Source organism: Argentina silus (assembly GCF_951799395.1).
Source record: "Argentina silus genome assembly, chromosome: 5".
NCBI classification, from domain to species: Eukaryota; Metazoa; Chordata; class Actinopteri; order Argentiniformes; family Argentinidae; genus Argentina; species Argentina silus.
In genome coordinates, this window is record NC_139659.1 from 5,100,974 (window position 1) to 5,115,973 (window position 15,000).

A 15,000-nucleotide genomic window follows, 5' to 3' on the forward strand; every position below is an offset into this window, starting at 1 on the left:
GGCTTTTACTGGAGAAAAAACAGCCTCAGATCCCACCAATTGTGTTACAACTAATGAAAAAAAAGAGTAGGGTGAGAACAACCAAGGTGAAACGTTTAAGCTCATCACATTATATTACTTGAAGTGCTGCAATCTTTTTGCCCCCTCAATTTTCTGATAGATGCAAAAAGCGATCTCATTCTAACATCTTAAATCCCCTTAAGCAACCATTGTTCACGGAGAGAGTCAATTGTTATAGCCTACTCTGATTGTCTACTCTGATACTCTGACTCATTTTAATAGCCTTTGCCTTGTGAAACTATTACGGAACAGGAGTTGCTTAGTCACTTTCCTTTTTTTGTGACGCTTTGATTTGAGCATCCACTTTATGTCTTTTTTCGATACCTGTACAAGCACAATTGACAGCCTTTCTCTCAAGGGTTAAGGATTGGAGTGGGTGGAGGGTGGCTTTTTTCTACTGTGTGTGTGTGTGCGTGTGTGTGTGCGTGCGTGCGTGTGTGTGGCTGCGTGCGTGCGTGCGTGCTTGTGTGTGTGCGTGTCTCTGTGCATGTCTGTGTGAGTGCATGTGTGTGCATGCGTGTGTGGGGCGTGTGTGCCTGCCTGCTTGCCTGCCTGCGTGACTGTGTGCCTTTGTGCAGGTGTGTGTGTGTGTGTGTGTGTTAGAGAGAGAGAGACATACAGTGAAAGTATGTGCGTGAGAAAGAAAGAGATGGAGAAAGACTGGCGGTGGCAAGACTCTGAGGAGACAAAACGATATGTGTTTGAAGTAGTTTGCCTTTGGGTCGCTCTCACTGCATGGGCCTCTTTGGGATAGGATTGAATCCTCTCTGTCTCTCTGCCTGTGGAACAAAGAGAGAGAGAGAGAGGGAGAGAGAGAGAGAGAGAGAGAGAGAGCCGAGGGGCCATGCAATATGTATGTGCCAGTTAACCTCACTCATGCAGGCAGACACTCCTCAGTCACGGCAGGTCAGGGCTTAAGTGGCTGCTGCCGCGCCGGGCATATCACAGCCCAACCCAGCTAGCCCCCGCCTGTTTGTTTGCTCAGCAAATACCCCTGGATTAGCTTAGCACACCGCTAAAGGCCCGGTGGGGAATTCTTAGTGCTTTTACTGCTGAACCATAGCATAGTGCGCTAGCTCTTCCCCAGTGAATTAACTGCCTTAGCGTAGCGTACTGCGATAGCTGTCCGGACCCCCCCCCCACTGAGGTTTAGACATGACATTACTTAAATTTGTGTTCAAGTGGACGTGAATGAGCTGAATGAGTTATTGCTTGTTACAGAAGTGGATGCCTAAGGAGTTGATGCATAGGGTTTGTGTGTAATCATTACACTCCAAACACAGTGGACTTGAAAGGGCATACTGTATACTATAATTCAGTCTTGAGAGTCAATTGTCGATTTTAAATATGTTAAAGACATACAATAATCCACAGGGCTGGATGCATAGGTGGATTTTACCCCAAACTAAAGAAGTGGTGTTGAAAAGGCGTTACTCTAGTATTGGTTTGCCCACTTAGCATAATGTATTTAAAAGGGCACATGGTGTACACTATTGCATTTCATGAAGGGCTCTTATGGGGCAGCTAGCTGACAGCAGTGTTGGTTTGAGCTGTGTCCTGGAGTGAGATGGTTTGATGAGCATGCTAATGGTTTTCCAATACACAACCATAATCAGACCCTTTTAGGTGGTTTAAAGGGACATTTGTGTGGAAATCGTTACCGTTCTCTCTTTTCGGAGGAAAGAGCCTCTTCAGACCATTTTTTTTTTCTCTTTTTTTTTTCTGTTCTCCCCTGAATGCTTATTATGAGTAAATGTGTTCTATTAAAGTCATAATCACATTCTGATTATGTTCCATCATGGAAAAGTGAAAAAAAAACTAAAAAAACACAACACAGAGCACTCAAGCAAATCTACACTTGACTTGTATTCAATTAAGATCGCAGTGCCCACTTTAAATCATTTAAATCCTTTTCATTGAAACAGTAGCACAAATAATATGAATAATTTCGAGGTACTTCTAGAGGGCAATTTAGAGGGCACAGGTACAGTATTAACTGACATGCTTGAATTCATTCTGCTTTTCACACTGGCTTGATCCAGTTGATGCGTCTTATTCAGAACCATTAACAAGGTCCGCCGTCCTTTCCTTCAGCAGAACTACTCTGCAAAACAACGATAAGCAGACACACAGCATGACTGAATACACCCCTGGTTGTATTCCTACCATAAATAAGGACACGTCAGAACATCAAAGCTCCGATTCTCATGCTATTTCACTGAGGATTGTGGAACGTTTCGCTTGAATACCGGAGGTTTTATGGATTCTTGCTCCTGTTCCAGTGTTTATTCTCATCTCTCATTGGCATTCACTGAGCCCACGCTAGAATGATCAATGATCATAATTCACGACGTGAGCACACCTGAGAGAACTGACTGACTGACAGACAGATGGATGTAGACGGGAGGGGGGGGGGGTGACAAATGGTCCTGCCCATTGAGAGGGCCTATCCTGCTGTGAGTCCGCCCCTGCGCTGCACTGCAAGTAAATAGCCCTTGTCCAGACGTATCATCGCTCCTCCGAGAGACTCCCAGGTCTACATATCTCACTTTAATTGAACTCCTGATGCATTGCGGGCCATGGGGAACAGCAAGCGCTCTCTCGGCCTGGTAATGGAGGCCCGAGATAAATAGTCGCTTCCATCTGCCTCGGTGTTTTTTTAGGGATCTTTTTTAGATGTTTTTATTTTGTGGTGTTTCGGGAAGACAATGGGAGGAAATGTGCTTTCATATTTTGTTCTCAGCGGCGCAAATGGGGCAGAGCATGTTTAGATGGGTCATAGAATTCCCTCGGGGTTGGTGATTTTTTTTGCCGACTGGAAGGAAAACAGAAAATGGGCCTCTTCCGCCCCGGCTCTGCAATTCAACTCCTCTCTCTCCTCCTCATATTGATTTTCAAGTGGGGATCTATGCAAACCATGCTATTACGCCATTATAAACTGGAGCAGCCTATTTTGAACGATTAACTGGGGAAAATAATGGTGTTTATTTATTTATTTATTTTAATCTGTAGGCCTTTTTAGATGATAGGCACTCAGCCATGCATTGTGATGTGTTATGCAGTGTTGGGGAGTAGTTGTCTCTCTCAGTGATTTTAAAGTGTTTAAGTCATACTTGTTCTGTCAATGTAGTGAACTATTTTATCATTGTAGCTTTACTTTAACAAACTCTTTCAAAGGTAGCTTTAGTATAGTACTTCTTCCCTTGTACAATATTTGATTATATACATTTAGTTATATACATTTTCAGAGTAGCTTCCCCGACACTGCTTTTATGCAGTAAAGCAAAGCCTCTGAGGTATTTTATTTTGGCTTCGAAATGCACAATTGGTTCATGTTAAAGTTGTTGTTCACTCTGAGGCTGATATGTCCTCTGAGGGTAGAGATGAATAGGTTGACTTACCTTAAGGGAATACCTGTTCTGTACAGTGTACAGGGAGCATCTGGTAGAGATAAACCAGTCCTCAATTGAAGCAGTCAGAGAGTCAGAGCCAGTCTCCACCATACAACTACTGTACCTCTGGGCTGTATATTAAACAACATGAGACAGACTGAAGCTCTGCTCAGGAAATAGTGATACATTTATTGAGCACATGCATTTACTATTTACAGTGAACTAGCTAGATTCAACTATTCAGTCTGGTCTGTCATTTGTATAATTGACTGATGAAAAGTGTTTGTGTTGAAATAAATAATGAATTGAGTGATTGATCGAAGATTTATGTTTCATTTATTTGTTTGTTAAATGTTACAATAAAGGTACAGTAGCTACTGTATAGCACCTCTAATAAGACACACAGAGGCTGAGCAAAGTATTTCTTCACAGCTTGTTCATGTTACCCAGTGGAGGTTGGTGGAGGGAGACATTGGAGGACAGGCTCGTTGTAATGCATGCAATGCAACAAGGAATGCATTCCTCATTCCATTCCATGCATTTGATACCATTCCATACATTCCATTCCATACCTTACAATGAGACCGTCCTCCGATGAATCCTCCCACCAGCCTCCCCTGGTGTTACCCAATGTGTTTGTTGGCTTTCATTCTTCCATGTTTGCATTTACGATGTGCCAGACACTGTTAGTCATGCCTCATAATCCCCTTCTATATGTGTGAAACCCTTTTAACACAACTCTCCCCCCCCCCCCCCCCCACACACACACACACACCCCTCCCCCCCCTTTCACAGCCCTAGACCCCAAGCAGGATACGGTGGAGGAGTTGATGCAGAGGTTCAAGGAGAGTTTCCGCACCACCAACACCAACATGGAGATCGCCCATTTCCAACACGTCACTCACAGCTCATCTACAGGACGCAAGAGGGGCCCCAGCCACACCAGAGGTAGGATGATGGATCAATACTAGTTCAAATCCATGGCTGGATGACGTGTGCAAAACAACATGCTGTACCGGTACTGAATGTCAAGCATATAATATTATACAATATATAATATATAAGAAATAATATATTATATACATATATAATAAAGCATATTACAACACATTACATACAGGCCAGAGGCTCATTGGAATGATTCCTTACTCATAACCAACAAAGGTTACAGAAAGATGCTCGAGTGAGTGTATTACAACCTTAGTCTCTCCCAGGGCCATAAATACAACCCATGGCCACTGAAATGCACTGAAACCTGTTTTGGTCATGCACTCAATGACAGTTCACAACCCATCCATGACATTCACATTATACAGCACCCATTATGATAAGAGACTCACAGGCCACTGCAGAAATGAGACATTAACCTTGGACAGCTAGTTTGTTAGGGCTAGCCTGCCCTTGATAGCATACCTAATCACCCCCTACACTCTCACCTTATATATGCTAAGTAGTGTAGGCTTCTTTATTTCAGTGCTTTACATTAAAGCTTTTCAGTGTGATGCAGTGGTAACTGTTGACAGTGTGGTTTGCTTGATATCTAACCTATAACATAAAGTCCCTGTTGTGTATTCCTAATAGGAATTTATTTCACAACTCTTATTCACTCTTATGGGTTTAATTTCTAGAAGGTAAAGTAAATCATTTGCCAGTGACTCATAGTGTATAGCCCACCATATTCTCCAAATTAATATGTTCTGGGGGGATCATTTCGTCAGACCAAATGATACATTTATACCAGTGTTGATCGCTATACCAGTGTTGACCACATCTGGTGCTGTAAGATACGTCAAAAAGTAAAGATAAGTCGCTTGAGAGTTACGTGAATTAGGACTTGCGTGGTGGTTAGGCAGTATTAGGCATTCACTTTGAGTGGTTAAGGTTCGGGTAAGTTGTCAGGGGAAGGCAAACGTTATCATAATCAACAAGAATTAGCAAGAATTAGCACCAAAAAGAAATAGGTCCCAAGGTCTGATTCGAACCAGCAACATTCGGGTTGCAAGGCGGGCGGTTCATGCTGGCATGGCTGCAGGGGTGTCTGTGAAGGTCGCTGGTATGGCTGCAGGGGTGTCTGTGAAGGTCGCTGGTATGGCCGCAGGGGTCTCTGTGAAAGTCACTGGTATGGCTGTAAGGGTCTCTGTGAAAGTCTCTGGCATGGTCCGAGACATCTCTTTGAAAGTCACTGGGCATGGCAAGAGATTTCCTCTCGGAGACTCAGAGTGAAATAAACTCTTCCCAGGACCCCCTAATTACAGAAGAAGATGTGTCCTCAGCACAAAGGGGTCCAGTCCAGGATAACAAACAGGCTAATGGGACAAGCGCTTTTTCATAGAGGCAGAAACTCAATTACTGAGCCGAGCGAGGAACAGGCACGAGTTCATGGGCTAGGTTCGGAGATTAAGCCATGCCAGGAAAGAAAATGGAATGTGCCGTCAAATTAAACGTGAGATGGAGAAGGCGGGAATCGGGGGATTGCGCGAGGGCGGTAGAGACGGAGGGGGAGAGAGTGAGTGCTTTAGTGTTATTTCGCACGGCTTGACATACCGTTTTTATGCAGCAAATTAGTTTCCTTTACTGCTGTCTCCCTGAGCCCCACTGTACATTTGCATGTTTTACATGCTTGCTAGTTTTTAAGTAGATTAAATGTGAATGGAGCTTTGAGTCTGTTCTCTTCCGTTGTGGCTGCTGCTGCTGCTGATGACTCTTGCATCGTAATGAGGGGTCCATTCGGGAGACGGCCTTTGGCACGGTGGCACAGTGGCACGGGGACCCATGCTGCGCAGGGCCGACTGGGTGAAACTAGACAGGCAGGGTGGAGAGGACACCATCTGTGCAGTTTATTAAGAGTCTTGCTGACGAGTGACGGTGATGACAGGTGTTAAACTCCCTGTGGCAGAAGTGAATAGGAACTCACATTTCCGTGTGATCTATTCGTTCGAGTCAGTGACACTGTTGTTCTTGAAACTTCTAAACAATAAACAATAATTCATGAAGTCTCTCATTTGTGAGGAAGCGACATTGGAGTTCTATTGGGGATTGGGACAAGCAAAGAAACAGAAACATAGAAACAGAATTATGGAATTATACTATTTGTTCCAGTGAACAGGTCCAAGAGCTGTATTGCAGAGAAGTGTATTGTGTATTGAAACTCTACAGCCCGCTTTTTGGAGGAGTGCTGCTGTCCTTGGGACTGAAGTTGAGTAAAATGTTCACTACACTGCACTGTCCTTTGTGCTGACAATCTCTCTATGTATCTATCTCTTTCTCTCTGTCTCCCTCTCACACACACACACACACACACACACACACACACACACAACATGTCTATATATCTCCGTCTATCTCTCTCTCACACCACTTCACTCTCTCTCTCTCTCTCTCTCTCTCTCTCTCCCTCTCTCTCCCTCTTTGCTCCTGTACAGGGACTGAGAGAGGCAGGTGTTTGGCCAGGGGTACAGTTGGATGGAAAGAGAGATACAGAAGGAGAGATATTAGCTACTGGGTCAGAGGACTTCTCCTCTTCACATTGCACAATACAGCCTGACCTAAACTCAGTTCAAATTTCTTTAAATAACCTCTCCTATATGTAGTCCCTCTACTGCAGGGTGTGTGAAGGCTCCTCTGGCAAGAGAGGCTTATCAATTCTAGCGTTTAGTATTCCGCTCCAGCCAACATTCACAGACACACTTTGATGTTCCCCTACAATGAGGTTTAGACACAAATTGAGTTTTCGGTTTAACCGTTGTTGCCCTGTTTGCATACACCTTAGTGAGCAGCGTTCCCAGTCATGCTGTTAATGCAGTTTGATGTGCTTCTGGGCCGGTGGAACTGGTTTGATGTGTCAGAACTCATCTCTGGCACAGTGAGATGGGCTAACCTTATGGTTATTAACCCCCTTATTTGCCATTAATTGATGCTTTGAAGTTGATGTTTTGATGTGTGTGTGTGTGTGTGTGTGTGTGTGTGTGTGTGTGTGTGTGTGTGTGTGTGTGTGTGTGTGTGTGTGTGTGTGTGTGTGTGTGTGTGTGTGTGTGTGTGTGTGTGTGTGCTTGTTGGCTAGTGGATGGCATTCTGTGCTTGGATGCACTTTCAGCACCCTTCAATCTTCACTGCAGACAATACAGTGATTACAGCTCTGGGCCCACAGCCTTAGGTTCTCTGTGACAGGCCCGGCAGCTGATGTACTGCCAGACACAACACTGTGTGTGTGTGTGTGTGTGTGTGTCTGTCCCTGCGTGTGTGCGTGCGTGCGTGTGTGCGTGCGTGATGGCCCCCTCAGGAGGAATTCAATGGAGAGGAGGAGTGCCTCCAACATCGAGTTCTCTGAAGGGGATGGAGAGGATGGCGCTGATCTGGACGTTGGATTCTATTTATTACAGTCAGACTCTGCCTGTGTTTGTGACCTGGACTGATAAAGTGATGTCATATGCCACATCTCTCCTATTTGTCCTTACAGCAACAGCAATGCAATATAATGATACAATGCAATATAATGATACAATGCAATATAATGATACAATGCAATATAATGATACAATTCAATACAGCAGTTCTTCATATATCCCAGTTCTCTGTCTCTCTAGACTTGTAGTGGAACTGTTGATGAGCTAACAGGACCTCTTGAACTTCCTGGTTCGAGGAGTGAAATCCTCAATTTAGACAGGTTCTATCAATGCAAGGTGTCTGGAGACCCAGTCGCCTACGGAGGTGGGAAATAGCTACAGGGCGACGAGCAATAATGATCCAAAATGGCGGACAGAAACCCCCAGATGACCGGTGGTAATAGCCCAAGGTGCCAAGGGGCTCTACAGTACATGCAATCAGTCATGCCTTTGGGGAGCCGCATTTCCCAATGTGACTCTCCTCACCATTTGGACATTACAGCCAACGTGCTGCATGCACCATTTACACGGTCGTTAGAGTTAACGATTCATTCATCTAAATTGAATAGAGGAAAAAAAAACTAAAAACATATAGGAGAGAGAAAGGAGGTCAGGAGGTAAGGCCGCCCGGGGTAAGAGTGTTAGAGGAGGCCTGACCGTTAAACTTCCACCTGTTTCAATGTTTCACCTTTGCCTGTGTGGAACAGATGAATTTGGGCTGTAAAATGTGTCAGTGGGAACTTCTATTGTGATGCCCTCAGCAATATCTTCACAGAGCCGTAGTGTTGTAAGAGCTTGTTTTTGATTGCCGCCGAGATCCCCAAAACACCCTGATCATTGGGATTTGTGCAAGGGCTGCTCTTTTACCACCTGTTTATGGGCTACAGAATCCTACCTCCAAGCAACGTTGTATTTGGTCAGACTAAATGGGACTGAGATAGTGAGAGAAAACAAAGGACGGGAGGAAAAGCATGTAGGGGAAGATAGAGGAAGAGGAAACGAGTGAGAGAGAGATGAAGAGGCAGTGACAGAACAAGAGAGTCAGATAAACAGAGAGTCATAGACAAAGAGAGAAAGAGACGGGCATGGGCGAAGAGACGGACACGGGCGCAGAGAGGCAACAAGGCTGTGGTATTCGGTCAGACGAAACGGGACAGAGGGAGAGGGAGAGAAAATGAAGGAGACCAAGAGTGAGATACAGATAGACAAAGAAAGAGAGAGAGAGAGAGAGAGAGAGAGAGAGAGAGAGAGAGAGAGAGAGAGAGTCAAAGAGCCAACTCAAAAGACGGTCAGAGAAGAGCAGAACAATGCAAGGTATAAACAGACACAAGCACCAGTGCAGTATTGTATATTCATTAGTGTTGCGGTTCTGTGCTCAGTGCAGCGTGAGTGAGGGGCGGAGAGAGAGGAGCCGGTAGCGGGGTGCGTGGAGCGAGGACGCCTCGGGCCTCTCCGGTTCATCCAGGATCAGCCAGGCAGGAGCTGTCTCTCTCCTGATGTGCACTTGGCTAGAGGTGGGCTAGCTGCCTGGGGCAGTGTGTTTGTACGTGTGTGTGTGTGTGTGTGTGTGTGCATGTGTGTGTGTGTGTGCGTGTGCGTGTATGTGGGCGTGGAACGCTCTCGCCGCGCTCTGACTTAAGTCGACCTAATCAGCCTCCCCCCACGGCCTGCCAAGACCACCGAACGACGGGAGGTGGAATGTGGAAGGCTGCAATAGTCAAGCGGTACCTCTGCCCACACACAATCATTTTGTCATTTTCATAGAACATTACATCTGGTATTTTGCCTAAAGTGTATACAGCACTTTATGGACCTTTGTAGACTTGCAAGGATCAAAAATCATGCCTTTTCAAATGTTTGAATAAGTGGAATAACAATTATTGCCCAAACTTTTTAAGATCAATCTCAAGGCCTCATTGTTATGAACGATGAGATTTATTCACTTGCCCATTTAGAATCCTGCAGTACTTCAACAAAAGACAACTACGATTTTTTTTGTTTTTTCAGCACAGCACACTCTGGAAGAACACTTGCAGACTATTTGAAGTACACTTCAAGACAATGTGAAGTACAACTATCAGAATTACCCTTGGCTTGACAAATATGACAAGGAGTTTTCTAAGCTACTGTGTTGTCATTCAGACCTGGTGGAATGACTTCAAATAGGACGCAGCTGTAGCCACAGTTTAACAGTCAAGGTCTTGGATGGCCGTTTTTACAAGAGGACAGTATAACCCTAACCCTAACCCTAACCCTAACCCTAACCCGAACCCGAACCCGAACCCTAACCCTAACCCTAACCCTAACCCGAACCCGAACCCTAACCCTAACCCTAACCCGAACCCGAACCCTAACCCTAACCCTAACCCTGTCTCAGTGTCTAATATCTCAGTTTCAGTCTAATATTGACTACGAAGAGGTTTAGTGAGTTAGAGGCACCGAATTAGCAGCTTCCTACTGCACCATCTCTGAAGGAGTAGGAACGTGGAGATGGCAAAGAAACCGAGAAATGAGGCATACTGTTTATACTAGCGAACCCTAAAGAGGGTTTTAATATGCTCTAGACTGTCAGGTATTTCTCACTGGCTTCATGAGGGTTTCATTCAATGTGAATAGACATGTCAGTTTGTATCCGTTTGAGCAGGGCTGCTTAGTGCACTGGTGTCATAGATAGTGACACACAGAATGCAGTCCATTCATAATGTGATTGTCATTGGTGGAGGAGGGTAGGACCTGAAGGCATAGTCACACACTGACAGGAATTATCACATATGCACACACAGTCACACAGTCACACAGTCACACAGTCACACAGTCAAACAGACACACACACACACACACACACACACACGCACACACACACACACACGCACACACACACACACACACACACATCTAGACCTTCAGAATGTGTTCCCTGCCTTCTCCATGCTTGTCATGCTAAGCTGGTCCTTCAGCTGGTCCCTGGTGCCAGCTCCTCTGCTCTCCCGTGCACAGAGACAGTCTTTGTTTACCCACATCTCTGTATAATTATGACCTGTGTTATTTTGGGTAAACCACACATAACCTTTTCCCATTTTAACAGATGCAGGGGGTGTCTACAGGCCACGACCACAGCAGCTAAACAATGCTGTCCATCAAATGTGTTATCCAGTCAACACACGGAGAGACACACACAGCTGAGTGCACAGAGGCACAAGCACGCTCATACACACACAAACACACACACACACATGCACGCACGCACGCATGCACACACACTGTCATGTAGATGCAAACAAACACTGGCTCATGTCTGTACATGAACGGAAGGGCAACATTGGACTCCCTTTTTATAGACTACGCTTTGTGTTGTAACTCAACTCACAGAGTCAATTGCTAATGAATGTATGAACATAATGAATTAATGTACATATTTTAAAAATCATAAATTGCCTCTGCACATAGAACATGTTAGAGAATGGCAACATGTTTTATTTTCTCGTCTAATAAGTTAGAGAGAGAGAGAGAGAGAGAGAGAGAGAGAGAGAGAGAGAGAGAGAGAGAGAGAGAGAGAGAGAGAGAGAACAAGCCTTACTCGGTTTCAGCACCAAGGACAGCTCCACAAACGGTGGCCTTTCCTGCAGACTGGATGAGGGAATAGACTTGCACTCCTCCTCCCCCACTCTTTGTGTTGCTCACTGTTCCTCCATGTTTGATCAGCTGGACCCCAGTGGTATTTCAGCAGTGATCACAGAGTCTCATATGCGTGTGTGCGTGTGCGTGTGTGCGTGTGTGCGTGTGTGCGTGCGTGCGTGCGTGTGTGCGTGTGTGTGTGTGTACAAACTTGCCACTAGGACATTAAAGCACACATTCCTTCTAAATCTAAACACCCTGGGATTGAGAAACAAAGCACATCGCAGGGGATTTATCGACTCGTTGGGGGATTAAGCCGTGATGGCAGACAAAGCTGAGAAACACTAGCTTTTAAACTAAGTCAACTAAACCTCCCTGGAGAAGGAATATAGCAGCGAGGTGAAATTAACATTACATCTCTGACATGATTTTAATACCACATTATAATCCCGATCTTTGCCGAAGGTCTTACCTTGATCTCGTTACAGTGCTAGAACTACCCAAGAGATAAATCACTGTCATTATCTAACACCTTGGAGATTTCATGAGATACAGTTATTTTCTTAGCCTGCTGTTCTTAGACCTACTAACTACACTCATTGCCCCCCATTACACCCTGGGGAGAAGGCATATGAGAGGCATAGTTCCCCATGGGCATTTTAGAAAGACCTATGTTGTATTAACATTGGTTTTTGGTTGTATCGTATGTCAGTCATGATGGAAAATGATATGTTGCGGCAATGTCGAAATCCAAACATTGTATCAACGTATGTAAGATGATGTTGATTCACTGTCTTATGCCAACCATAGAACGACGATGACAACAACTGTGGGTTAAAACAACAAAACGCTGCACAGTATAATGTGGTAACACCATCATACCATGTTGGTTTATGGTTGTCATTTGGTGGTCATCATCCAATGTTACATTGTTTGTCACGGGTTGGAAATAAACATTTTGCTGTTGACGGTCAGCATCAGACCATCTCACAGTTTAAAACATAAATAGTTGTTAATATGTCGCCTATTACTGTTTTTTTTTTTTTAAATCACCATTTGACAGTCATCGCACAACATTTTCACAAGGTTGAAACATTTCATTACATTCATATAACTTGAATGCTTTACATACCATAAGCTATATGAGTACCTTCTCCATGTGCTATATTTCAATACAAACTGAGAGTTTGGATCAGTCCATTCTATAGGCTATTGGCAATAGTAATTGGAGATAGTCAGTCATTTGTCCAAACGACATAAACACTTTTATTTATTTGGGGGGGGGGGGGGGGGGTTACACTTCAGGGCTTGTTTTTGTCTGTTGTGGACTAACCCTTATACATATTTGAGATGGTCCTGGAGGACATGCAAGTAAGAGACAGAAGTGAGGGAGCCACACCCGGACAGTACCAGGAGATACATCTTCGAGGGGTGGTCTATGTCAATACAATATCTGGCCCATGGGATGTGGGATCTATAGGACAATGGATATTGACTCCAGGACAGGCTATCAGGGGCAATATAACAACCTCTGTAGGGACAAAGGGCTGGGGTCAGAGATATCCTCTCCATTCCTGTGTCATACTCACAATTAGACAATTAAAAAACCCTCATCAATCCAGAGTCTAATGGTACGTGACTGAAATGGAAAAGCAGGTGGGAGATGGAGAGTGTTTAGGGAAGAAGGACGTCTTAGTGGGTAACTGAGTTAAGCAGCTCAAGGCCATGAATTTCCACTCACATTATGCAACTGGGGCTCTGACAATGATTTTTTTTTTTAAAAAAGATTGTATTTCAGGAACAACACTCAGTCAGGCAACATTTACTGTGTGTGTGTATGTGTGTGTGCGCGTGTGCGCGTGTGTGCGTGTGTGTGTGTGTGTGTTTGTTGTCTATTCAAAACTATTGCATTATATCGTTCACCTTGTAACAGCCATATGTGTTTCTCTCTCATCTTGGATTAGGTGCATAACTCTGTCTCAGTAGCCTGAAGTAATAACTTGAAGGATGAGACCACATTGCACTGTTATTTCCATACAAATAACTGATGCATTTTGTGTTGTTGTCAGAGGTAGAGTTGGCAGATCAGAATGGGTATCACACCTTGAAATGGGTAGCTTTGCCTCCTAACCGCCAGTTCCATCGAGACTATCAATGTGTCGGCAAACACACTTGCATATAGAATAGAGTATTAGAACTGTCTCTGTCTATGACTGAGAATGGCTTTCATTCCTATGAGATGATTGCTTTCCCCAAAGTTCCTCACTATCTAAAATTCAGGAACACCCTTTCCCCTTCACATGCACACACATACACCTATACACGCATGCACGCACGCACGCACGCACGCACACACACACACACACACACACACATTTACGGTCGATGATGTAGATGTATTTTACCACTCACTCTCTGCTGAGGCCTTAGATCCTCCTGTTCTTGGCAAACATCAAGCAGAGCCAGACGAAATAGCCTCTTTTATTGACTTCATGAATATTACACGCCATAAACGTGTGACTGATTTGTCTGGCCCCTAAAGATATGACTCACAGTTAAAAGTTACAAGTTAAAAGTTTTGTCTGTTAAAAAAAGTGCACATTTGTGAAAGTGTTTAGTAATTCTCTTGGTCTGTTGCATATGAACAGGTTGATAGTACAGCTGTATTTGGAAAAAGGAGCGGACTCAATGTGGTGTAAAATTGGGTATGAATTTATGCATCATGTTAGAACATGCTTTGTTGAGCATGGACACAGACGGAGGTGTGTGTGTGTGTGTGTGTGTGTGTGTGTGTTTGTGTGAGAGAGAGAAAGAGATACATAGAGAGACAGAGAGAGAGAGAGAGAGAGAGAGAGAGAGAGAGAGAGAGAGAGCCTTACTCGCCTTCAGCAACCCAGGACAGCGCCACAAACTGTGGCCTTCACTGCAGAGCGAATGAGAGAATATGTTCAGAGAGAATCACTTTTTTAAATATGAATTATACATAACTCACAGTGAGCGTATATACAAAAGTATCATTGAGCTATCTACAGTATTTTAACCATAACCATTAAACATGATCTAAAGACCCAGTTGTTTTGTTGTTACCATGGCAGGGAGTTGGGCCGCATCATCTCTATAGGCGTTACCCTACTGTTTACTCCACGCAGGACGCCAGGCCGCCATCGTTTTCTTCCACCACTGTAGGAGCACACCTTTCAAGTGCTCCGTGCCATTCAACTCCTTGAAGTGCGCACCTCGCGAGCCCAGTCAATCAGGAAAACAGCTTATCCAAACTGGAGCGGTTCAATAATCCTGCCGGTACTGGAGTTTCACAAAGTGAGACATTTAAAAAAGAAAAAAGAAAAAGAAAGACAGTCTTTCATCGACTTCTGTCACCTGTTTTGTTTTTCACATCAACACATTTCATTCCAAGGACCGGCATGCGAATGCCTCTCACCTTGTTTTCTTTGTTACTCTCTTTTTGATGTTTCCCTAAGCTAATTTTGTTGTTTCCCTAACTAATACTTTAGTTTTCTCCTGCACTTTCTTCATTACAGGGATATTGTGTT

The 15,000-nt window shown here is 44.3% G+C and overlaps 1 protein-coding gene across 1 annotated transcript in view; it reads left to right on the plus strand.

The window, feature by feature from the left end:
* Positions 1-15,000, plus strand: part of astn2 (astrotactin 2) — a gene marked incomplete at both ends in the record, with an annotated part of 256,443 nt that overhangs the window by 97,619 nt on the left and 143,824 nt on the right. Inside the window, 1 exon segment of the mRNA XM_083669850.1 lies at positions 4,248-4,400. Coding sequence (XP_083525976.1) covers positions 4,248-4,400 — 153 coding nt within the window.